Genomic DNA, 26,689 nt, shown 5'->3' with positions numbered 1-26,689 from the left:
AAACAGTCTTTACACCAGCAGGAATGCACAGGAATAGAGAGCAAAAGAGTATTTAGGGTTTGACCCCCCTCTAACTCCCCCCCCGGGGGGGGGGGGGAACCAAGGCTGAGTCAGCATTTCCGGTTATCGTTACTGTTTGGGGATTAGGGCGGCACATGTAAATCCCTTCAGCTCTCTGGCTTTGCAGAGAGCAGGCGGCAAACCGATACAGGTGTGGCCCTCTCAGGGAGCCTAATTGCAGTTTAAGGAGCCTGCAATTAAACTGAGAAAGTGAGCCTGTCTCCGGGTGGAGTTCTGGGTGTAGCTCTAGGAACAGGGAGGGATTCTGGGAGATAAGGAGACCCTAAAGAAGATATCTGGAACGTTCTACTGACCGAAGTAGCTCAGGCCCATCCCAAAGGAGATGGTGACTTCTCTGTCCCTAAAATAGGCCTCTCCAGGCACCCCCAGCATCCTTCCCTGCCTGGTTCAAGACTGTGTTCCTTGAGGCAAGTCTCTTTCTTTCCCAGCTTTTTGCTCCATAGAGTGGTGGAAAAGCCTCAATTTGAGACCATTGTCTCTTTTCTTACTGGGAACCAGGGTAGTCACTGTCTCTTAACACCGGCAGTGGGGCTGTGGGGCTGAGACCCCACCTGATACATAACCCAGCCGCGGTGTCTTTAATCAAGCTCTTCCCCTCTGGGGACCTGGTTCTGCCACCTTGCAAGTCTCACGGCTCCGGCTGCTCTCTGTCTCTCTGCCTCAGAGCTCAATTGAGGAGCCACGGACTGAAGGTGTTGGAAATAAGACTGTGTTGGAGGCAAGCCTGATGTTTTTTTTTTTTCTTGTCTGGAGATGAAACTTACGGGATGACTTTGATGTCTTCTTTGCCGTGCAGGATGTAGTCAATGACCTTGTAGAAGTTAATTTCCTGGCAAAAGAGGAAAATTATACACCGTGAGGGCAGAGCTTCACCAGATGTGCACCATGGAACTAGCCTATTTCTTCCTTCCTTTTTTTTTTTTTTTTTTTTTTTTGGAAACAAGAAAAAGAACACAGGAAGTTTACCCGTGCCTAAGACACACTCATGCTTTGCCCTTCACTATCATCTGCCCGATTTTTGTTTTGTTTTGTTTGTTTTTTCAGGGATACCAAGTTTGCTCCTAGATCCTTCTAAGGACAGCTCTGCTGCCTTCCAGTGCTCACTGTTTTTAGCAACTCTCATAGAGGGTCAGGGAAAGTCCTAGACCTTCGTAGAACCAGCTGGCAGTTGGCTCCACTTCTCTTTCTCTCCATGGAAAATTCCATTACCTTACCAGGTCCTCTGTATGCCTAATTATGATGGGCAGCTTAGCAACCATCTCACAGACAAGAACTGAGATGCAGGCGAGGGAAGAACTACAGTGTAGTGAGACAATGAGCCAGCACTGGAGCCTGGGTCCTGGCTAACTCAAACACCCTATATGACTTAGGGAAGATGCTTAAAATGGAATTGAAGTCTCTCTCTCTCTGTCTCTATTGCCCAGGACACAGCTACTGTTGTTACTGAAACAGTCACATTTACTTGAAACAGGCATTGACTTGCATTTATTAAGAAGTATCGACTCCAAACTTGGCCCTCTCCCTCTCCTTAGACTTCTTTTTATTTGAAAAAAAAAGACGTGATTGTGCTGGAGAGATGGCTCAGCAGTTAAAAGCATGAATTGCCCTTACAGAGTTCCTGAGTTCAATTCCCACCAGCCACATGGTGACTTACCACCATCTGTAATGGGATCCAATACACTTTTCTGGTGTGTCTGAAGACAGCTACAGTGTACTCATATACATTCAATAAATAAACAAATAAATTTTAAAATGACATGATTGACTAAAATACAGGAGTCTGGATAATTTGTTTGTTTGGACTAGAGGGCATTGTATGCACATGTTTGTGCTGGCAGGTGTATGAACCTCTGTGGATGTGAGAAGGCCAGCAGAGGATGCTCGGTGTCCTTCTCTACCACTCTTCATCTTGTATGCCTTTGAGGAAGGGTAGCCCCACCAGCAAGCCCAAAGGAGTTTCTTATCACTCTGCCTACCCTCCCCATCATGGTTGCATAGGAAGTAACCATTGAGCCATCTCTCTAGCCCATTGGTTATATGTCGAAGGGTTTTCCCTGTCCAATTACATTAGTGCAGAGGAGGTCTGTGAAAGACGAGGAGGAGGAGGGTGGGGGGAAGAACCATGGAGGCAGATATGAACCAGTGTGGCTTTTATCAGCCACAAGTAGCTATGCTATCATAAGGTTAGAAAACTTGGGATAAAGCTTTTATCATTTATCAATTGGTTCAGAAATTATTGTATTGACATCTTGTAAATTGTGATTCTTATTGATACATAAATCTAATTGGTTAATTATAAGCATTAAGAGTTTTGATTTTTACCAGGTTACTGGATATTGTGTTATTTAACCACAAGATTGGCAGTTCAATTTGGTTACTGGAATGTGGGGCAGAACCAGGGACCCCACCGGGGCATAGTGTTGTGGCTCAGCCAGACGATGGGGGTTGGGGTGGGGGTGGGAGTGGGATGGGTGGGTGGGTGGGAGAGATAGCTTAAGAGAGTTACCAGTGGCAGGGGTGTTGGTGGGATGAGAGAAGCAGGAGCACAGAGAGTTGGCAGGTTCTCTGTGCACACATCACAATGAAGGTGGAAAGATCAGAGGACAATTTGTAGGATTTAATCCTTTCTTCCCATATTGTGAAACCCAGGGATCAAACTCAGGTCGCCAAGCTCAGTGACCTAGCATTTCCACATATGGCAATGTATCCACCCTCTAGTCATGTTCTCAAGGATGCCTGTCACATTACTTTTAAAAGTCTTGCGACAACTCCAGTTATGTCAAAAATATAAATTGACATACCTATGTCCTTCTACAATGTCAGAAATTTATTGAAGAATAACAAATTCACAACTATATCAATTTCATTAAATTCACCAACTACTACTGACTTCACTGGGTGTTTGTGGCCTTTGGAAGTTCCAGGGTTTTTTGTTTTGTTTTGTTTTCAATCCAATCTTAGATACAAATATTAACTCTCAGGTTATTTACTACACTGCACACAATGGTGTGCATCTCTCTCTCTCTCTCTCTCTCTCTCTCTCTGTGTGTGTGTGTGTGAGTGTGTGTGTGTGTGTGTGTGTGTGTAAAACATACACATTATAGAAGAGTTGAGAGCTCAGTACCCATTGATCCCGTGACTCATGCACAGGATTCTCTGATGAAAGGCTGGAGAATGCTGTGGTGCTCAGCGTTAGGTGCCCCATATTTTATATGATCCAACTACAGAGCTGCATCATTCATTCATTCATTGGTTTCATGGGTTCAGTGGACTCTAGCCTGTTTACTTTATACAGTTTTGTTTTATATTTTTGGTCTTTTGAGACAGGGTCTCATTATATAGTCTTGGCTAACTTGGAACTCACTATGTAGGCTGGACTGGCCCTTTGCCTCTTGCCTCTTGCCTCTTGCCTCCTGCCTCCTGCCTCCTGCCTCCTGCCTCCTGCCTCCTGCCTCCTGCCTCCTGCCTCCTGCCTCCTGCCTCCTGCCTCCTGCCTCCTGCCTCCTGCCTCCTGCCTCCTGCCTCCTGCCTCCTGCCTCAGCCTCAGCCTCTGCTCTCAGAGTGTTGGGATCAAAGATATGTGAGGTCTGGACTCTGATACAGTTTTGATGCATATATCCATATGTTTCTTATTTAAGTTGACACATTCAGAGGAGGTCATCCTCTCTTTGCATAAATGAGCTATCAGTCCGCCTCATGGTTGGTGCTGGGCAGATGGTGGCTGTTTACTTGCACAAATGTCATGCCAAAGCATTCTTCACCAGCATTTGCACTTAAAACAGAGCCAACTGCTTATAACAAGGAATCACTCAGGGCAAGGCACAGCCTGAAAGGAACTATTCTCCACAGCACGGAAGAACTTTGAGCACGCCCCACCTGATCAGTCTATCACTGGGAAAGTGATTAAACAAATAACCTCTCACATCTGCTCCATGTACTCTGAGCTACCTCCCCATAAACCCATTGTAAGTTAAAATACTGTAAAACACCTGGGCAGAGTGGCTCCTGCCTGAAAATCTAGCATTTTCAGAGGCTGAGGCAGGAGGACTGTGTTTCAGACTCACCTGAGCTATGTAAAGAGACTCAGAGTCACCTAAGTATAGTGGTCACATCTGTAATGCTAGCAGTTAGGAAACACAGGAGGGTCACTACAAGTTTGAAGCCAGCCTGGGCTTTAAGGTCGGTTCTAAGATAGTCTGGGCTACAGAGTAAGACCTTGTCTTTTAACAACAACAACAACAGACAAGAGAAGAAAAGGTGCTCCAACTCCTCAGCGGAGCAATATGAGCTGTGAAATCTACAGGTGAGCACGTGGCCAGTGCTGTTGCCAGCTTGGCTGATCATGTGGTGCCAAGTGCAGCTGCCAGGGAACTCTTCAGAAAAGTTCCTATGGTGTCTAACGGGTTTGGTTGGTGTGTTGGGCTTTTTTTTTTTTTTTTTTTTTTTTTCTTCTTCTTCTTCTTCTCCTGAAGCCTATGGGGAAAATCAATTTACTTTCAGAAAAAAGCAGCAAAATTGAATCAGTGTGCTTTAGCAAATAGGGCCTTTTCTACACACACTGCAGCTGTTGTGTGGCCTTCAAGGCCACATTCATAAATGACTTCACAGACTCTGGAAAACCAAGCCAGAGCCATCAAGGGCACCTTTGTTACCTTCTGCTGAACAGCAGACACTGTGACACCAGGATCTTTGAAAGAGCCACCAGTGCAGTAGTGGCCAAATACCAAGGCCTGGAAATATGGCCATCTGAAGGCAAGTGGTATGTCTTGGTATTTTCCATGAAGCCCAACTAATTAGCCTGTGCAACTTTTTCATACTTTAAACACACACATGCCATTTTACTTTCTAAAGGAGATGAAATGAGATACAGTTGGCTGTTAGAGGACCTCAAACCTCAGATGGAGGGAGGGGTGGTTAAAGTCAAAAGCTGTATTTTAAAAGTGTATTTGAATTCAGCCAATAAAGTGTGAGTCATATTGGACGGCAAAAGGAACCATGGGAAGGCACGTCTGCCAAGGAAGTCACCAGAGAGAGAAGCACCCTGGTTTTAAATCTGCACAAATGATTTGGCCTTTCCAGATCTTAATCTCTCAAACTGTCTGCCCAATGGGAAAATAAAAGTAACTCATTCATGGACATATTTTAAAAAAAGAATAAATGACAGCCGGGCCTGCTGGGGCAGGTCTGTAATTCCAGCGGCTTGGGAGGTTGAAGCAAGAACACCCTGACTTCAAGGGCCTCCTCCACTAACGGGCAAGGTTAAGGCCAGCTTGGGCAACCTGTCTCAAAATAAAAGTAATTAAAAAAAAAAAACATAAAAAGGGCTGAGGAAGTGATAAAACACTTGCCGGGAGGCATGAGGCCCTGGGTTCAAACCACACACCACAAAAAAACAAAACAAAACAAAACAAAACAAAACAAACAAAAAACCTTGTTCAGGTACAGTGCCCAACAGACAACCAGCCAGCCCTACTTTTATACTGTAGCTCTGGCCTGCTGAGTGTCAGCGGGAAGTCAACACTTCTGTTGACTTCCTATGGATAGGCTGACTTAGCCCAGTGTGACAGATGTGGGCTTCCGGAAATGTCCCAAGCCCACAATGTCAGGACTCAGTATACCTGTACTCCCACTATACCCACATTCTGTTGGTTTTTTTTGTTTGTTTTTTTTTAAAAACAGTTTTGAGTGGAGTGTAGCAGTCCATTAACCATAGCACTTGAGGGGCAGAGACAAGTTCAAGGCCACAGCCCGGTCTGCATGGAGAGTTCCAGGACAGAGGTGTATAATGAGTCCCTGCAGCACATTCTATCCTCTCACAGAGTTAAGTAGTGGAAATCAAACTCTGGTCCTCGGGCTTTAGCTCAGTCACCTTTTCCCACCAAGCCACCTCAGCAGCAACACCCATGCTTTACATGATCAATCCCAGCCACTCCTGTGACTCTGTGGCTGAGTGGAGGCCTAGGTTTGGCTTTGGTGATGAATTCAAGGACAACGGCCAGTGAATGGTCTTTGCGAAATGAGATTTGTCCTTATTTTGTTCCCTGGAGACTTGCTTCTTCTTCTATGCCTTGGTGATGAACACATCCCAAGGTATCCAGCGTTTCACAGGTTGCTGGGATCTCTACAGGCTCTGTTTCCAAGCCTTCAGTGTATCTCTGACTCCAAGCAGTACTTGCCTGAGTCTTCGAAGGTCTTGCCCAATTATTGTCTATTCCTTTCTTCTCTGGAATGACTTTCAAGCTGAAGACGATGACTTCAGCGCATAACTCACTTGTTCAAATCCATGTTCTCTACAATGGGCTATATCAATCAACTCTAACACTTCTGATTATACCTTCTGATCAAGCACATGAGATACACTTGGTTCAGTTAAAATGGGACCAACCACATTTACTTTGTCCCCAGAAATAAACAAATAAACAGATGCAATCATGTGTTCTATCTCTCTCTCTCTCTCTCTCTCTCTCTCTCTCTCTCTCTCTCTCTTTCTCTCTCCCTTCCTTCCTTCCTCCCTCTTTTCTTTCCTGTACTAGGAACTGAACTTCATACCTGTGAGGTAAACATTCTACCACCCAGTTACATCTCCAGCCCTCATTTTACTTTATATTTTTTAAACAGGATTTCACTTATTTGCTCAGATAGCCTTAAACTGTCTCTGTAACCCAGTCAGCCTTGAACTTATCATCCCCCTGCCTCAGGCTCTTCTGTAGGTAAGCCATTATGCTTACCTTACCTTTTTTTGTTGTTGTTGTTGTTGTTGTTGTTTTGAGACCGGGTCTTACATTATAGTCCAGGCTAGCCCAGAATTCTCTATATAGCCCAGGGTAGACTTGACCTTACAATAATCCATCCTCCTGTCTCAGCCTTCCCATTGCTGGGATTGCAGGAATAAGTCACTATATACCTGGCCTGGTATTTGGGTTTTGTTATTATTGTTGTTGTTTTCCATTTGCACATGAACAACATGAGGCTGACTAGCCTTGGCTAGGTTTCTTCAGGATATCTGTAGGTTTGTGCACGGCTCCTCCTGTATTTTCTTTGGAAGGAGCATCACGCCACTTGTTTCAGGGAAGCCCCCGCTCAATCACTGTCTGACACGAGTGTGGTCAGCGTCACTGCAGTGAACTTCCTGGCACACAAACAGTGGTGTGCTAATCCAAATGTTCAGCCACTGCTGACTTTCTTTTCCTTTCCCTCTTTGGAGCAACCCCGGCTTTGGCAGGTACAGCCTGGTTATATGACAGCCTGTGCCGCTGTGCTACAAGGGGTGGAAGGCAAGCAGGGGCACCCAGCCAGGAGGACATAAGAACTCTGAGTGATGTGGACTGTGACCCAGCTCCAGTCCAACTTATCCTGTGGCTGCTGGATCCCATCTAACTGACCTTCTGTCTTCTCAAAATAAATTTAGAACCTACTACGAGAAAAAAAAAATGACTATCATTATAAACCAGTCCAGTTGTTTGTTTTTTTTTTCTGTAAGCAGAAATAAACAAGTAAATGCATGTAGCTAACAACATATCAAGCAGTTGTGACTGCACTCTGGCTACCAATGTGAACATTCTAGATTAGATCTGAGCCTCTTCCTAGTTGCAAACTGGTTCTACCTTCCTGCTGGGAAGATCCTCAAGCCAGCCGCAGGACGTCTGCGGGCTCATCCCTGTCTGCAGGACATGGGTGTTCACTCCTGCCTCATCTGCTTCCCTCAGTCCCTCTGAGACTCCAGCAAGATTTTAAGCTCTTGCAAGTGACAGGTTGGGAAGTAGTAAAGAATTACCACAACACAGGAGAGAGAGCCTAATATAGTGAAGAGAAATATGCATGATAAATTAAAGTCCTTGGGCAAGTCTGCCAAGCCTGGCTATGGAAAAGATCTCAAAGAAACTTACCCTTCCGTCTGGAGTCCTGGGACCAGAGTAAGCTGGAGCCTCGCCCATCAGAACTGGCCACACATCAAAAAATTCCTAGGGATTAAAAAAAAAAAATTAGATGTTTGTTTGTTTTTAAAGAGACGTCCAACCTATCTGAGTTGCCTACCATTGAAGTTTGAAGGGGAAAAGATCACCGAAACCTAAGAGCAGACTTGGAATAAACATATTTGTTAAACATTGATAAACAAATCTGTCAAATCAGCCTAAATATGGGTGATGAGTGGGGCATCCCTGATGTTGTAGAACTTGGTGCTGAGGAAACGGCTCAGTAGGTAAAAGTAATTGCTTTGCAAGTGTGAGACCCGAATTCAAATCATAGATCCCAGGTAAAGTGGGGCACAGTAGCACTGTGTCTGTAATGGAGACAGGAGGACTCCTGAAACTCTCTAGCCAGCTAGCCTCTCTCGCGGAATAGCAAACAGTAAAGAGACCCTGTAAGTCTCCAGGCAGGAGAGGACTGACACCCAAAGTAGATGGCCTCTGACTTTAAGCATGGTGGCATATGCACACACACATGTAAATACACAAAACGGCAAACACACAAAGAATTTTTTTTTTTTTTAAGTAGGGACTTGATGATGATGACGATGATGGCGATGATGATTCCACAGCTATACAATCATGTTGCAGTTTTGTTTCTGCTAATCAGAAACAGCAGCAGCTAGCAGAGGATGGCCTTGCCTGACAGCACCGGGAGGGGAGGCCCTTGATCCTGTGGAGGTTTGATGCCCCAGTGTAGGGGGATGCTGGAGCGGTAGAGCAGAAGAGTATCGGTGGGTGGGAGAGCACCCTTATGGAGGCAAAGGGGAGGGGGAGAGGGTGGATGTGGGGTGGGGGGGAATTGCAGAGGAGTTACTGGGAAGTGGGATATCATTTGAGATGTAAATGAATGGAATGATTAATAAAAAGAGAAAAGAAAAAAAAAGGAAACAGCAGCAGAAGTGAAAAATATGAGCTCTCAAAATACATTACATAATCCCACTGTCAACTCCACAAATGCCACTTTTAACTACTAAAGTATTGTGAAAGAAATTCAAAAGACCCTAAAAGCTATCTAATGCCATAAGCATGGTATGCACCTCAGCCTGACCTTGCACTTGGGCTCCTGTGCTACAATACATGGCCCCTGCATAACAACCAAAGGCTGGGGCTGGGGCTGGGGCTGGAGCTGTCCAGGGCTAAAGCGCGTGACTAGCTGATGCAAGGGCCCGGGCTCCAGCCCAGCTCTGGAGTCAGAACCTAAAGGACGTATTTTTGTGACAAATTAAATTTTAGACAATTGCAGCCAGCCAGCTGATCAGATCACACCTAAATCAGACAAATGTGTAACTGTAGCTAATCAAGTTATGCACGAGCTTCATTCCATTCAACCTAGACGAGCTCTCAGCCCATGCTCTAGAGCAGGGCCCTTGATGGCTTGCTGTCTGGGCGCCACCTGATTCAGGGAAACTTTCTTTACTAAGCTTATTTTATTTTGCGTTTTTTTTTTTAAGTTCTATTCACTTATTATATGTAAGTACACTGTAGCTGTCTTCAGACACACCAGAAGAGGACATCAGATCTCATTATGAGTGGTTGTAAGCCACCATGTGGTTGCTGGGATTTGAACTCAGGATCTTCGGGAGAGCACTCAGTGCTCTTAACCGCTGAGCCATCTCTCCAGCCCCCGAGTTGTTCTTTTTACCATGGCCCAAGACACAAGCAGAAGACAGATGAAAGAGGGTTGGGGATGTGGCTTAATTAGTACAGCGTTTGCCTAGCATACCTAAAGCCCTGGGCTCCAACATAAAATACCAAATGCATGTAGAAGCTCTTGCCTGGACTCCCAGGGCTTCGGGCGTAGGGACAGGGAGGTCAGGAACTCAAGCTCATCTCTGACCAAGGCCAAGACTAGCCTAGGAGCCAGGAGACCTTGTCTCAAGAAAGAAAGAAGAGGGAAAAAAGAGCCCAGAAAGAAGGCCCATGAAGAGAAGCCACCAGGGCTACCCAGGCTTCTGCCTGTGACTACTTTGCTGGTGTTGTTTGCATGCAGGGGTGCAAAGGTTGTGTTAGGTCAAAGTCTCTGCCTTCAGAGAAGGCCTTCCTCCTCCAGGGCTCCTTCTGATCACTGGGCTGTTAGTGCTTAGGGACAAACAGTGACCTATTAGCACTAAAACCGCTGTGTGTAGATGCCACCCTCTCCTTTGTGCCATTGAGTATGCTTATCTTGAGGTTTGCTTATGCTAATATCACGGGGGAGGGGGTCAAACAGAGGGAGTTCACAGGAAGTTCACACTCCACACCCTTGGCCTTCTGTCCAGTTGGGCGCTTTTCCTAGACTTCTGACCATAGAAAGAGATGCCCGTTTGGGTGAGAATGTGAACTGGGGACCTTGGCAGAGTCCCATGTCCCGTTTGCCACTTGTTTATGATGCATGAAACACCACCCATAGCCTACAACAGAGGTTCTCAATCTGTGGGTCTCGACCCCTTTGGCACCCCTCTGACTCAAAAAAATATTTACATTATGATTCAGTGCAGTAGCAAAATTACAGTTTTGAAGTAGCAACAAAATAATTTTAGGGTTGGAACGGGGCCTCACTCCAGCATGAGGAACTATGTTAAAGGCTCACAGCATTAGGAAGGCTGAGAACCACTGCCTTAAAACTTAATTTTTCACGAAGAAGGTAAGCAAGAACTTCGTTGCTGCCTGGCATGAGAAGAAATATTCAAACTGGAGCCCCTAAGTATGAAAGGGTAGAAAATATGGGAAGAAAGTCCATGAAATTTAATACCTGGTGAAGAACTCTTAACACAAAACACCAAACCCAGGTTTGGTTGGTTGGTTGTCTATATGGAGTAGTAATATTTATCTTGTATCATAGTATACATTAAAATTTTTGTTATACTGTAGGCTACATGTCAAATCCATAAAAATAAAACTTACATGAATTGGCATAAGTAAAATATTTTTCTGATCTTAGAGTCTGGAAAAGATTTTCTTAAAACAGGGCATAGAAGTCAACAGCCATAGAAAAAGTGATTATTTATATGACTCAGATTTCTATTCACCAAAACACACTTTTGCAAGGGAGGGGTTGAGACAGGGTTTCTTTGTATAACCCTGCCTATCCTGGAACTCACACTATAGGCAGGCTGGCTTCGAACTCACAGAGATCCACCTGCCTCTATTTCCAGAGTGCTGGGATTTAAGGTGTGCACCATCATGCTCCAAAACACACTTTTAAGATAAAGAAAACTTGCAGTCGGAGATGTTTGTGAGACAGCGGAGGACCTGGATCCAGACTTACAGAGAACTCTCCCTTAGGCAGCAGAATGGTTCCAGGGTAAAAGCACTTGTCAATGTGAGCCCAATGACCTGAATTCAATCCCCAGAACCCATGGTGGAAGGAGAGAATGGACTCCTAAACGTTGTCCTCTGACCTCTACACCTGTGTTATGTCTGGCACGTGCCTTTAATATCAGTTCTAGGGGTAAACTCAGGTCTTCATGGCTTCAATGCAAGCATGTTACTCACTGAGCTATCTCCCTGCCCATTATGTAAAACCCTTCACAGGCATCCAAATCCACCCAGACCGTGTCCTGCGCTAGTTGAATTAATGACCAGACTGCATTCAATCACCATGTGTTCCTTAGAAAGGTCTGTCCTTGAAGTCTTCTTACCTTCTGTTTGGTCATGTCTAAGAGTCCTACGGAGTATCTGTCACAGTTGAGGAAAGCCCGGACCGTGTACAGGGCCTTGTGGAACTGCCTCTCTATATCCGTGAGCTCCTCAAAGACCTTGCTCCCAGACCACAGCAATATCTGAAGACAGAAGAAGAAGGAGAAGGAGAAGAAGGAGGAGGAGGAGGAGGAAGAGGAGGAGGAGGAGGAGGAGGAGGAGGAGGAGGAGGAGGAGGAGAAGAAGAAGAAGAAGAAAACAGAGGTTTTTTTTCCAATAATTTATTTTTGTATTCACTTTATATCTCGATTACAGCCCCTTCCCTCCTCTCCTCCCAGTCCCGCCCTCACAAGTCCCTGCCCCCACAATCCGAGTTTTTGAAGTACAACTTAGAAGTTTCTTAGGTAGAAAGTAATAACAATTCTGCAGAGTTTTCTACTTAATCTATTTAAGTCTCATAATAATCTAGAACAGTGGTTCTCAGCCTGTAGGTTGCAACCCCTGTGGGGGTCAAGTGACCCTTTCACAGGGGTCACCTAAGACCATAGGACAATACAGATATTTACATTCTGATTCATAACAGTAGCAAAATTACAGTTATGGAGTAGCAATGAGGCTTATATTATGGCTGGGGAGGGGGGCGGTCACTCCAGTTTGAGGACCTGCATTAAAGTGTTGTGGTATCAGGAAGGTTGAGAACCACTGATCTAGAGAAACAAATGGGGTCATTAGCCCCATTTTATAGGTGGAAAACTGAGGCTTGGAGAGGTGAAGTGATCAGCTGGCTTACATTGGGCCTAATTCTTTCCGTTTATTTTGTTTCATATGTGGTTACTAAAGCAAGCAAAGGGTTTAGGAGAGCAGCTCCATAGCCGAGTGCTTGCCTTATAGGTACAGGCTATGAGTTCAATCCCCACCACCTCAAAAAAACATAAAATCAAATTATAACAAGCAGCTGAGCATAAGTACCTGGCATATGTTAATTTATTTATTTTGATAACAATCTTTGAGAGTGATATACAATTATTCACATGTTCTTGTTTGTTTCTTTGTTTGTTTGTATCTGGTCTCGTGTCGCTCAGTGGGCCTCAACTTAGCTATAAGTTGAGGCTGACCTTGAACTCCTGATGCTGCTGCCTCCACCTCCTGAGTTCTGGGAAGACAAGCAAGCACCACCCTGCCTATCTTCACCTTAGAGAGGCTAAGAAACTTGCTGAGGGTCTGACAGCTCCTTAGTGAACAAGTGTTCAAGTCCAGCCATAACCGCTCTAGGATACAACCTCACAAGCTGTGCTGGCTGGGTTTGTGTGTCAACTTGACACAGGCAGGAGTTATCAACTGGGGAAGTGCCTCCATGAGATCCAGCTGTAAGGCATTTTCTCAATTAGTGATCAAGAGGGGAAGGGCCCCTTGTGGGTGGTACCATCTCTGGACTGGTAGTCTTAGGTTCTATAAGAAAGCATGCTGAGTAAGCCAGGGGAAGCAAGCCAGTAAGAAACATCCCTCCATGGCCTCTGCATCAGCTCCTGCTTCCTGACCTGCTTGAGTTCCAGTCCTGACTTCCTTTGGTGATGAACAGCAACATGGAAGTGTAAGCTGAATAAACTCTTCCCTCCCCAACTTGCTTCTTGGTCATGATGTTTGTGCAGGAATAGAAACTCTGACTGAGACACAAGCATTTATCACCTTCTAATACTGGGGTCTCCCACCTGACACAGCCCAGTAGTCCCCAGCACCTTCACACCAGCCACCCTGACCCTGTCAATGCTTCAGTAGAAGGACATGCTCATCACCCCTCCACCCCCACCCCCACCCCCACCCCCACTCCCACTCCCGTTCTGGAGCCAGGCCGCGACTTACCTGGCCGCGACGAGTCTCACAGTTGTGCAGGTAGCTCAGGTGGAATACCTTCATGATCAGGTTCACAAAGTTGAGGTACTTGAGAAGAATCTACAAATCCAAACGGCACGGGGGAAGCAGATGAGAAGGAGGAATCCTTCCTCTCGCTACTTCTGCAGCCAGCAAAAGGCTGACCACCGTTAAAACTTTCGGGGTAGAAGTAATTCCCACAGCTGAGCTGTGGAGTGCAGACTCCTTCCTCACTCGTTGCACTGTGAATGGGAACTCACAATGCGTGTTGATTTGTTAGTGAGAATGTATTAATAAAAATAGCTAGTGTAAGCTGGGCGTGGTTGGCGTGCGCCTTTAATCCCAGCACTCGGGAGGCAAAGGCAGGCGGATTTCTGAGTTCAAGGCCAGCCTGGTCTACAAAGTGAGTTCCAGGATGGCCAGAGCTATACAGAGAAACCCTGTCTCGAAAAACAAAACAAAACAAAACAAACAAACAAAAATAGCTAGTATATATTGAACTTGATGTTCCTGTGATAAGTTGTCGGTATAAGGTACCCAGTCATTATAAGTCAATGTGAGGTAGATACTATAAAATCACCCCACTTTACAAAAACAAACAAACAAACAAACAATACTTTCAGGGAAGATAACTGTGGTGGTTTGAATAAAAATGGCCCCCAAAGGCTCATAGGGAGTAGCATTATTTGAAATGATGAGGTGTGGCCTTGTTGGAGGAAGCACATCATTGGGGATGAGCTTTGAGACTTCAGAAGCTCAAACCAGGCTCTTTCTCTTACTTTCTCTTTCTCTTCTTGCTAACTCCCCAGCACCATGTCTGCCTGCACACTGCCATGCTTCCCACCATAATGACAATGGACTAAACCTCTGAGCTCTAAGCCAGTCCCAATTAAATTTTTTCTTTTATTAGAGTTGCCGTCATCGTCGTCATCGTGGTGTCTCTTCATAGCAATAGAACCCTAACTAAGACATAAAGTGATGTGTCCAATAAAACAAGATTTCAAGAGACCCAGACCAATCACTTCTCCATTCCTAACACGCAAATTAAGTGTCTGCACTGTTATCTTCCCCTGCCTCTCTCAGAGGCTAGCAGGTAAACCCTACACCCCTCTTTCTCTCTCTTTTAGTTCTGAGACAGGGTCTGATTTTAGTATATGCTGCCCTGGAGCTGAAGCTCATTATGCAGGCCAAGCTATATAGTTATAATTATGGGTATGCACCAAACATATGACAATACTCCTGGCACAGCTTGTCAAATACTGAAATTACAGGCATGGACCACTGTGCTTGGCTGTCCCCCAGCCTTATATTTGGGAAAACTAAAGCCAAGCCAAATAGCAAGGTTGGAGAATTCCGTGAACTGGAAGAACAGGCTAGCATGGCCTCCTCAGAGGTATCTCGGGCAGCCTTACCTCTTCATCTCTCTTGGTGAAGTGGGGTTCATCTATTTTATTCACAGCCATGATTATGGCTACCACATCCTTCCCATTCATGATGGGGGAAGCCAGGATGTTTTTGGTCTGATATTCTGTGAGATTGTCCACGAAGTCACAGAAATGCTCATCCTGAAAGAGTCAAGGACAGAGAGACAGATGAATACGAAGAACAGGGAACATCTCAGAGACTCTGCTGACAGGGGTATGATGGAATCTATCTGTTCCCTTTTAGCAAGGTCCTGGTGACCTGAGGCGACCACGTACACCTCCAGCATCCATTAGAAAAAGGAGGAGGAGGAGGAGGAGGAGGAGGAGGAGGAGGAGGAGGAGGAGGAAGAAGAAGAAGAAGAAGAAGAAGAAGAAGAAGAAGAAGAAGAAGAAGAAGAAGAAGAAGAAGAAGAAGAAGAAGGCGGCAGTAGCCTGACAGGCACTCTACCAAGAGCCATGGAGGGCAAATATAACAGGGCAGTGAAGCCCAGTGGGAGCTGTGAGGGAGTTAGAGGCATCACCATGGTGAATGCCAGTGGGCATGGCATGTGGTACTCTACCTCATCCCTTCATCTTCATCCTCCCAACAGTCTACGAGAGAGGGACCAATAGCCTATCTCAGAGAAAGGAGATCTGTAACTCAGAGTTAACGTTGTGACTTGTGAGCACTTAGAACCTGTCCTCAGCTCTACTCAGCTCACATCGTCTCAGAGAAGCTACACTGGGGTCCACCTCATTGAAAAAAGGCTTTGTTATTCTCAGCTCCACCCTCTTGTATCTATTTGGACACCATCTCACTACGTAGTGCAGGCCAACCTTAAATTCTCAATCCTCCTGCCTCAGCTCCCGCAAGTGCTGGAATCACAAGCATATATTTTCACATTTTTTGTTGTTGTTGTTGATATTTTCTTTATTTACATTTCAAATGTTTTCCCCTTTCCAGGTCTCCCCTTTGGAAGTCCCCTATCTCATCCCCCTTCCCCCTGCCTCTATAACGGTGTTCCCCCACCCACCCACTCCCATCCTCCTGCTGTGGTATTCCCCTACACTGGGGCACTGAACACCCTCAGGCCCGAGGGCCTCTTATTTTCACTTTTTATAACAAGCTGGTTATCATCTACACAGTCATTTCAATGGTCATTCCCATCCTCCAGATCCATATGAAACTCCACTACATATCAGGCCTATACCAAGTGGCTAAGATTCAAGGTCTTCACTGATGAATCACCAACAGTAAGTTTGATTGACATCTTGACTGGGTTGAGAAGTGCCTAGGAGCTCAGTGAAGCAAAACCCCTGTGTGTGTGTGTGTGTGTGTGTGTGTGCAACTTTCCAGAGAGGATTGCCAAAGAGGGGACACCAGCCCTGAATGTAGGGCTGGACCAGCTAAAGTAAGCAGCGGGGTGGGAAAAGCTGACCCAGGACATTCTTTTTCTCTGCTCAACAACCGCCCTATGAACTGCCCTGTCCTTTCACGATGTCCCCACGACAGACTACCAGCCCCAAACCATGAGCCAAAGCGATATCTCTTTCCTTCAGTTAAAAATATTATATATTATCATTAAGGGAGAGGCATGATGTTTGTGGTGAGGGACGTGTGCCAGGGCTCATGTGGCAATCACAGGATAGCTTTGTGGAGCAGTTTCTTTCGTTTCACTTTCACATGGGTTCTGGGATCAAACTCAAGTAGCCACCGAGTCATGCCAATGACCTCTTCTCTTGTCTCTGTCATGTATTTGGTCACAATAGCACTAAAGTAATACAGGCCATAAAAGCTTAGCTGAAAAATGTAGCACACAGAGATCCACACATCCTGACTCCTAAACCCAAAGGCACCCGGAGGGATCTTTAGAGGTTTTGGTACAGTCTATGTGGTCAGGGAGAGGAGACACAGGCTAGATTGTCTATAGTCAAAAGAATCCACCTTTCTGTCTCCAGCACCATGGATACATTTCCTGACTGCCATGTCTCATGGGACCTGAGCCAGCCCAAACACAGTGTGCACTGTTCTGAGAAGAACGATTCATCTACACAGCCAATGCTAGAACTTTTCTACAACTAAGGTGGTATAATTTTCCCTGCAGCTCACTTTCCTGGTGTGGTGCTCTGGATGCTGGGATTTCTTCCCAGAGAGAGGGAGATTCAATAAATAGGCAATGGCATAAGGTCAGGGAAGTTGACTCGGCCCAGTGAAGGGTAAAGGGATTAAGATAAACCAGTCATGCTCCACTTGAGTTAGCGTTTGGGGATTAGAAAAGGCTAGAAAGCAGCAGCAGCCAAGGATGGTTTTCTATGTCACTCTCAGAAGACCCAGCTGAGGGCCTGTGTCCAGGGTCGGGCATGCTCAGATTCATCTCAGTTCAGCTTTGCAATATTCACCTTCAGCAAGGGAAGCCAGAATTTGGGCCGTACCTACTCTAAGGCAGATGTCTGTCTCTAAATCTGCCAGAACCCTCTTTTCTGGTGTATTCGTCACGTTTCTCATCACTGTGCTCAAATACCTGACAAATGCAACTTCAGGGAGAAAGGGCTTATTTTGGCTCCCAGTTTGAAGGGACACAGTCTGCCATTTCCAGGAAGGTGTGTTGACAGGAGCAAGGGGCAGCAGACCACATTGCAGCAAGTAGAGAGGAGAAAATGGCTATACTCTGTTTGCTCTCTCCTTGGTAGACTGTCTGGAACGTCAGCCCATGGAAATGATGCTGCTCACATTTAGGGTGGGTCTTCCCACCTCGGTTAATCTGACTGAAATACTCCCTCACCGACAAGCGCAGAGGTCTGTGAGGTGAGTCCAGATCCTGTCAAGTAGATTATCATCACACACACTGAGAGTTCCCAGCCAAGAAACTCTTCATAGATACTCCGTCTCCCAAATGACTGGAGTCTACATAAGCATTGCCAATCCTGTATCCATCCCATAGTAAATACCCCTAAACTACCCTGCGCATATGTGTGTGTGTGCATGCGTGTGTGTGTGTGTGTGTGCATGCATGCATGTGTGTGTGTGTGTGTGTGTGTGTGTGAGTGCGGGTGCGCGTGCGTGCATGCACGCACATGGAATTGAGCTGGAAGTAAAGGACAGCATCTGTCTCATTCCCTTGAGACAGAGTTTCCTATTGAACACCAAGCTAATCAATTTAGCTAGGCTGGGTGGCCACTGAGTGCTAGGAATCTGTCTCTGTCCTCCCAGTGCTGAGGTTGTAGACACAAATAGCTATATCTGACTATTTTGTGTGTATATAAGTGCTGGGGATTTGAACACAAGTCTTCATGGTGGTAAAGCAAGTTCTCTTACCTACTGAGCCATTTTCTCATTCCCAAACCAGTGATTTTAAAAGCCAGGCATAAGAGACTTGGTTAAGGAAGGTCCCGAGTCATTCATTCACTCAGGACTGGCAGAAAACTTTCTGAGTGACACACTGCTCTGAACCCTGGGGCCACAGTAGAGAACAGGAGACTTTTATTCTGGTAAAACATAGTTCAATAGAGAAGACATGGGAAAAAAAAGAAAAAAGAAAAGAGGGGGCTGGAAAGATGGCTCAGCAGTTAAGAGCACTGGCTGCTCTTCTAGAGGGCCTGAGTTCAATTTCCAGCAACCACATGGTGGCTCACAACCATCTGTAATGGGATCTGATGCCCTCTGCTAGTGCATCTGAAGACAGTGACAGTGTACTCATACATAAAATGACTCCATCTTTTTAAAAAATAAGAGTAGAGTTCAGCATTTACCCTGCAGCCTGATAGCATCTGCTCTGAAGGATCCAGGAATACCTTAATAGTGATGGGTGGGTGGAATATTGAAGCTGTTTCTGGTTTGAATGGGAATCAGGAAGGCTTCTCTGAAAGGTAGCACTGAGCTGGGGGCCCAAGGCAGAGGAGCAGAGGTTGTGGGGAGCACTCATTCTAAGGAGGGGCATAACTACAAAGTCCAGAAGGTAGGGATGGGCTTGGAAGATATGGCAGTTTGAATAAAAATGGCTCCCATAGCCCCATAGGGAGTAGCACCATTGGGAAGTGTGGCCTTGTTGGAGGAGTTGTGTCTCACTCTCTGCTGCCTGTGGATCCAGATATAGAACGCTCAGCTCCTTCTCCAGCACCATGTCTGCCTGCATGCCACTATGTTTCCCACCATGATGAAAATGGACTCAACCTCTGAACTGCAAGGCAGCCTCCATGAAATGTTTGCTTTTATAAGAGTTGCCAGTGGTCATGGTGTCTCTTCACAACAATGAAACCCTAACTAAAACAGGGGACTCAAAAGAAAAGATCTGTGTACCTGAGGCATTGAGAGGGAATGGAGGGCACAGAGTTGGAGTGGCGAGCCTCAGTATTCATTCATTCATTCATTCATTCATTCATTGTGCAGGAGAGCTTCTATGTGTGGCTTATAACCCCAGTGTGGCCTCAGACTCACCATCTTCCTGTCTTAGCCTCCTGAGTGCTGGGATTTCAGGTATACATCACCATGCCTAGATTTAAACTCTGCTTCTCATTCCCTATTCCCAGTTTCTCCTCTCAAACACTCACAGTGATAAATTCTGTGAGACCCATGGCAGGATCTGTTAATAGAATCCATTACGTACTGAATAATAATGGTGTGCTCTGCTAAAAGCCAGATGACTTACATACATTATCAAATCTGCCAAACTGAGCTGTTCCTTCTCAATTGTGGACAAGTCCCTTGCCTATAAGTAGCGCAGCTGTTTACCCCTTCATTGGGTGTTGGTTTATTCACTGGTTAATGGGTTAATTCATTCATCCATCCATCCATCCATCCATTCATTTGTATTTATTGAGCCTTGGCTCTGTGTTAGGCACTCGATATGTCAGAGTCTGTGGGGAATTACCTTTAATGCTAACTAAGATAGGAAGACCTGTCCACTGTGGGCAGCACTATTCCCTGGGTGGGATCCTGGACTATGTAAGTAGAGAAAGAGCATTCAGCAGCAAGCATCTGTTTATCACTCTCTGCTTCATGACTGTGAATGTGTTGTGACCAGTGCTCAAACTCCTTCTGCCTTGATTTTTCCCCCACCATGGTGGGCTGTACCCTTGACTTCACCATGATGGACTGTGCCCTTGAACTGCAAGAGAGCATGTGATGGCTATTTCCAGTTGTCAACTTGACTATATCTGGAATGAACTACAATCCAGAGATGGAAGGCACACCTGTGACTCAGATCTTGAGGCTGGAAGACACAGGCTTTTGATTCTGATCTTGAAACATAGCATCCATGAAAAGCTTAGGTCTAGGCAAGGTGCTACATATGTTTAATCCAAGGAGACAAAGGCAAACAGATCTCTGAGTTCAAGGCCAGCCTGGGATAGAGCAAGTTCAAAGAAAAGAACAGCTTAGGTCCAGGCATGGTGGTACACACCTTTAATCTGGGCCATACCTTCTGCTGGAGGTCTACATAAGGACAATAGAAGAAGGAAGGCTTTCTTCTTCTTCACCTGCTTGCACTTACTTGCCAGCATATCTGTTGGATCCTACTTCCTCAAGATTCCAGGTTATACCGAAGACCAGCTGAAACACCTAGCTTTGAGAGACTGAGCAACTACTAGATTCTTGGACTTCCCATTCATGGCTGCCCATTGTTGGGTTAGCTGGACAGCAGACTGTAAGTCATTCCAATAATTTCCCTTAATAAATAGAGACATTCCATAAGTCTGTGACTCTAGAGAACCCTGGCTAAGACAGAGCACAAACCCTTTCTCCTTTAAGTTTCTTTTGTCAGGGTGTTTTATCACAGCAACAGGAAAAGGAAGGAAGACAACTGGTCACATGAGGTTGCTCTCTCTGGGTGTCATGGCATGGTGGGATATCATGTTAAACGGGGACCTCCAGTTCAAACCACAGTGTGAATCAGGGTGGGCAACAGAGATTGAGACGCTTGCCTGAGATTAGCCTCAATGGTTACTTAGTACACTACCTCAGTTTCCCCTGAGGTGGAGTCGGAGTGATGGTTTAGGTCTAAGGTTTCTCTCCTGTCTAGTGTGGCCATTTCTGAGTCTCCAGAAAGGAAAGAACAGGGGTAGGCTAGACCCGAGAGACTGCAGGTGATGGTTCTCTAGGCTCCAACAGTCCTTTCTGTCCTGAAGTCTTCAGAATGGAATTGGTTGGTGTTGAAGAGGGGCTGCCCCTTATTCCCTCACGCATTGAGTGAGTATCCTACTCTACTCCAGGTACTGGATGAGGTGTCAGGGACAAACAGTAAAGAGGTGAGATGAGGACAGACACCTCTTGGAGTAGGAGACTTCAATACCTCACTCATTCCAACAAACAGGAACATTGGAGCTAACCGATTTAATAAATCAAATGGACTTAACAGACACTTACAGGTTATTTCACCCAAACACAAAAGAATACACGTTTTCTCTGCACTTCATGGAAATTTCTCCAAAATTGATCAGTCACATACCAGGACACAAAGCAAGTCTCAACAGATACAAGAAAATTGAAATAGCTCTTGGTGTTCTCTCAGACCACAATGGATTAATACAACAACAGAAACAGGCTGCCAGGTTAAATCTGAATTTCAAGTAGATGATAAATAATTATTTTTAATCATAAGCATATCTTAAGTATTTCATGGGATATACTTTTACTAAAGCATTCCCCTTTGTTTATTAAAATCCAAGCTTAGATGATCACCTTCCATTTTACCTGTCAATGCTGATCTCATCTTTCATAACAAGCACAAGAATGAGCAAAGATTTGCCAGGGATGCGAGCACGCAGGAGAACCCCTGGAAAACTAGTTTGCAGCTTCACAATGAAGCAACTGTAACCATCCCCAGACTCTCTAGGGCAGTGAAGGCTCAAAATATAACTTTAAAGATATTCAGAGACAACTCAGACCCCAGTCCACACCATCTTCTCCCTCTCCACTAGTTACTCGGCTTCTTTAGAAAGACCACGTCCATCCCAGAGCCTAGAATAGAGGGAGATTTCCTGAGTATGAGAGCAGCAAGCAACATGCAAATGCTAAGCGCTCGGGACTTCCTGGTCTTGGCTGAACTTGCGTGCAGGTCTGAGTCACTCACAGCCAGGGACACTTCCCCAGACCTAAAGACTTCTGGGAAAGCATGGGTGTGGCTGCAAGGATAAACTTTGAGAGCTGAACAGAAAATAACAGGTCAGCACAGAGGATCATCACACTGTTAGGCCTGAATCTTCTGGAATCAGACCTTCTCAAATCCTCGATTCCACAATGCCAAGGCCTATGAAGGGCTTAGCGCTTCCAGAGACTAAACGAATCTAAAAGGAAAACTCCAGAAGGCAAGGTTAGATTTTTTTTCCCCCATAGTCCACACAGATGTGGTGTGGCACTGTCATCTAGAATAAGTCCTTACTGACAGCAATGGGATTGTAATAAGGGACAGGAACTGCCCAGGTAGGCTTTGTGTCAGGAGGCTAAGGAAATAGCTTAATGGATAAAGCACTTGTTGTACAAGCTGGATCCAGAATTCAGAGTCCCAGACCCATGTAAAAGATGGGTAGGTATAGCAGCCCACCTGAAATCCCAGCATGTAGGAGGCAAAACCAGAGTACTGTCAATGTTTTATATAATAAGAGGGGAGCCCAATTAGGCTAAATGATTTGCCTAGGCTATGTTCTGACAAGAGCCACACCCAGTTCTGACCTCAAGGCATAATAAGGTCATAACTCCTGAAATATGATTAGAAATGAACTTTCTTAAGTAACCCTCCATCTCCTGACCTCATTTTACACCTAAGGAGGAGGTGTGGGGTATCAGAGGGTTCGAGCCTGGGCTCAAGGTCAGCGTCCCTGAGTTTAAATTCCATCTCTGCTTTACACCCGTGTGACCGTGAGCTAGAGTTTCCATATTTCATCTGTAGGCCTGAGATACTGAGATATTACACAAGAACCTGCAAAGGTAGAGTGTACCAAAGACAAGGGAAAAGGAGACAAACAAGTGGGCATACAGGAAGCGATTACCCTCATGCACTCTGCCTGGTGTTGGTGTTTTCCCGAGAGCTAGTTTCTTGGTAGCCTAGGCTGGCCTGAGGCTTGACCTTGTAGCTCATGCTGACTTAGTATGCTCAGTGGTCCTCTAGGCGGCTGGATATTTAGGAGAAAGACCAGGTGATCACTGTTTGATGACCCCCTTGAATTCGTGTGTTAACTTGGGCTTAATGCTTACTGATTTTGGTGCAAGCCCCTTATTAAGACCTCTGGAGTCCAGTTGGACAAAAGGGATTTTGACGTTACCTTTTTTCTCCCCTCTGGAGTCTGTGTGTGTGTGTGTGTGTGTGTGTGTGTGTGTGTGCATGCGCACATGCATGTTCAAGTACACTAACCTAAAATTCCTTGACTTAGCTAGGCTAGTGGGTCATCTGCCTGTCTCCCCAGCTCTGGGATTACAGATACATGCCACCATGATTGGTTTTTTAAAATTTTTTAAGTGTAGGTTCTAGGGATTGAACTTGGCTTCTCATGCTAGCCCGGCAAGCACCTCGCTGCCTTCCCAGCCCCTCCTCTTTCCTTTTCAACGTTAAGACTATTGGTCTGAAATAAATACAGGAGTAAGATAAAGACAAAGTCACCAAATGTGCAGGAGGCCAGGCATGTGGCCCATGGAGGCCAGAGACTCTCCATGACTTCAAAGCCAGTCTGGTCTACAACGCAAGTTCTAGGCCAACCAAGGCCCTGTCTCAAAACAACCAATCAAACAGAACAAACAAACAAAAGGGACACAAAATATCCAGGAGCTGGACCTTGGAAATGGTTAAACATGATCTCTTAGTATGACTGGTGTAACTGGTAAATGAGGCCTGTGTGACCCTAGAGTTTGGGGATTAACTTGCTGTGGAATGAAGGGAAAATCACTGCAAAGTTCCTAGGCTTTAGGCTGTGTTTATTGACCACTAGCTGTGTGTCTGACATTGTGTGGGATCCTAGGATAAATAGTGAGTCAATATGGTTCCCGGTGCCAAAACCTTGATTGGTGACTTTAGGAAGGGGACAACTATGACAGAGGGTGTTCCCAAGGAAGAGACTGTTAAACTGAGATCTGAAGGTATGTGGGGTTGGCATGGACCAAGGAGATCAAGTGGGACTGCATTTATAATATAATAATATCCAGCAGGCACATGGATCTGCTCAAAGGGATCTTTGTCAGAGTTTCCAGTAAAATCCCAGGAGCTGCAGGATTTGGTTGGTTTGGTTTGGGTTGGATTTTTGATGTGGAGGCTCTCTGTAGCCCAGGCTGGCCTGTGATTTGAATCTGTAGCCCAGGCTGGCTTGGGACTTAACTCTGTAGCTCATCTCTCAGTTGACCCTCTAAACTTCTGGGTTCTTAGGAGAAAAATCAGGTGATCAATGTTAACATTTTCAGCAATGGGACAATCATCTCTGTTTCCAGTTAGAAAACATGACGAAAGATAACGCTACCTTTGTGATACTTCTGAAAGAACGTGAAACTCAATCTAATTATGAAGGCCTCTCAGACAACCAGGTGTGGTGACTCATGCCTATAATCCTGGTACTTGGGGAGCTGAGAGAAGAGGATTGCCAAGAGTCTGAGGCCAGCCTGGGCTACACAGTGACTTCTAGACATGCCTGGGATGCCAATTGAGTCTTTCTCCCCTTCCTTCCTTCCTTCCTTCCTTCCTTCCTTCCTTCCTTCCTTCCTTCCTTCCTTCCTTCCTTCCTTCCCTCCTTCCCTCCTTCCCTCCCTCCCTCCCTCCCTCCCTCCCTCCCTCCCTCCCTCCCTCTCTTTCTCCTCGCCCAGAGTATAGTAAACTTTATCTAAAAACACTCCAATAAATATATGGTGGTGATGGTGGGGGTTCGATAAGCCAAAATAGAAGGGCATTTCTGTAAAATATTTGTGAGTTTGTCCGATTTGGCATAAAATATTTCTTCAAATACACCAGCTTTCCAGAAAAACAGTCTCAGACAGGAGTGGACTAAAGAGACAGGGCTACATTAGTGTACTTGAGACGCCTGGAAAACACTGGATATACACGGGTAGCTGATGGTACTGTATGACTGTTATGCTCTCTACATTCAACCATTGTACTGTGGTTGTGGAAGAAATGTCCTGCCCTAGAAATACAGACCAAAGGCTGTATGCTCAGGGCATGCCTGCAACGTCCTTCTAGCAGACCATGGAAGTAGAGAAAGAAGCAGATATGGCATAATATCAATAATTGGTGAATATGAATGAAAGATACACAATTCTTTTAGTATTTTAAATTCCTGCTAGTTTTGAGTCCTTTTTTTTTTTTCTAAATAAAATGTTCTAAGTATTTTTTATAAATAGAGAGTGGTATCGTGCTATGACTAGCCCAGGTTTGGTGGCCAGCAACAGCCCAGCCAGCTTGGACTCCAGAACCCCAGGGAACAGTGCATTCGTACATCCATCTTATGGGGAGAGCGTACCTCTTCTGTGTTGGGGACATTGGCAATCTTTTTGGAGTGTGCGACGTGGCCCACGACACCCATGTCCAGAGGGAAGACAATCTCGGAGTCGGGCATCACCAAGCAGTCCTCTAGGACGGCATCCTTGTGGACATTGAAGAGCCTAGTGGCCAACTCGGCGATCCCGTTGCGGGTCCTGTACATGAACAGGCTCATGCGGTCAGCCCGCAGGAGGAAGCAGAGCTTCTTCATGACATTGAATGTGCATTTCTCAGCCTGTAAGTTCTCCTGAACGTCCCGCAGGAGGTCAAAGATGATCTCACTCTCCTCTACGCTGTTCACATCGTGGTAGTTGCTGAAGTCCACGGCTGCCTCCTTGGCCCCGAGGAGGTCTGAGATGACCTTCCCCCGGTAGTGAAAGTTATAGTACTGTTTGGCAAAGCCAATATTTGAATCCAGGAACTTTTCTACCTCCTCTGCTGTCACCTCACCCATGGTGAAGACTCCCTTTAGCTGCTCCCAAGGAGGGGGTTCAGGCTCTCAGCCTTTCCTGGGCAGTTTCCAAGCAAATTGAGTTCAATAGGCCCCACGTCAATCTGAGGTTCTCTGGGTCTTGTCTGCAAATCACAGGGAGAAGGCCACACAAGAGCAAGGGGCCAGCCGAGGGATTAAGTTATTAATACATCTTGAGAAGATCATGAGGATCAGCGTGTTCCAGATACCGCTGGGGCCTGGAAGAGAGAATGGGTGTGGCTCCTTTTCACCCTGGTCTGATAAGGGCCAAGAGGAGACATCCATACTGAACCTCACTCGTGCACAGGATGGGTTAGGAAGCAGCCTAACAGCTTCCTGTAAATGCATCCTTTCTGCCCTCGCTGGCTCTTTTTGAACCCATGACATCAGTTCCTGACAATGACTGTTTAGATTTGTTCCGACTTCTTGGACAATAAGAAGAGTTAACAAGTCTAACTACAGTCCTCCATGCGGGAAGGACTAGAGTTTGGACACAGCCACCTGCGTGCGCCCATCCCCGAAACTGGAACCTTCCAGCCTTTGGCTATGATAAAATATCCTGACAAAGAGCAACTTAGGGGAGAACGGGGTATGTTTATGTTCAGTTTCAGGTTACAGCCCATCGTTTGTGGGGAGGTGGGGGGTAGAGGTGGGGGTGGCCTGGCAGCATGAACTTGAGACTGCTGGTCCCATTACATCCACAATCAAGAGCAGAGAGAGAGAGAGAGAGAGAGAGAGAGAGAGAGAGAGAGAGAATGAATGCATGCATTGCATTATCACTTGCTTGTTTGCCCTTGGACTTGATTATCTATCCTTCCTTCTACA

The 26,689-nt window shown here is 45.8% G+C and overlaps 1 protein-coding gene across 2 annotated transcripts in view; it reads right to left on the bottom strand.

The window, feature by feature from the left end:
- Pde6a (phosphodiesterase 6A, cGMP-specific, rod, alpha) overlaps positions 1–25,977 on the bottom strand; it is a 69,277-nt gene extending 43,300 nt beyond the window's left edge. Inside the window, exons 1-6 of one of the 2 annotated variants that reach the window (NM_146086.3) lie at positions 25,373–25,977; positions 14,951–15,103; positions 13,530–13,619; positions 11,672–11,812; positions 7,968–8,042; positions 846–910 (exon numbers count right to left, since the gene is read on the bottom strand). In NM_146086.3, the coding sequence (NP_666198.1) occupies positions 846–910; positions 7,968–8,042; positions 11,672–11,812; positions 13,530–13,619; positions 14,951–15,103; positions 25,373–25,846 (998 nt within the window). In that variant the 5' untranslated portion in view covers positions 25,847–25,977. Of the gene's footprint in view, positions 1–845; positions 911–7,967; positions 8,043–8,115; positions 8,165–11,671; positions 11,813–13,529; positions 13,620–14,950; positions 15,104–25,372 lie in introns of those variants that run through there. The other variant, XM_006525880.4, reaches the window with a different exon arrangement.
- Between the last annotated feature and the right edge of the window lie 712 nt (positions 25,978–26,689).

Source organism: Mus musculus, chromosome 18, assembly GCF_000001635.26.
Source record: "Mus musculus strain C57BL/6J chromosome 18, GRCm38.p6 C57BL/6J".
NCBI lineage: Eukaryota > Metazoa > Chordata > Mammalia > Rodentia > Muridae > Mus > Mus musculus.
The sequence above is the reverse complement of the archived record's forward strand: the minus strand, read 5'-3'. Positions and strand labels throughout refer to the sequence as shown.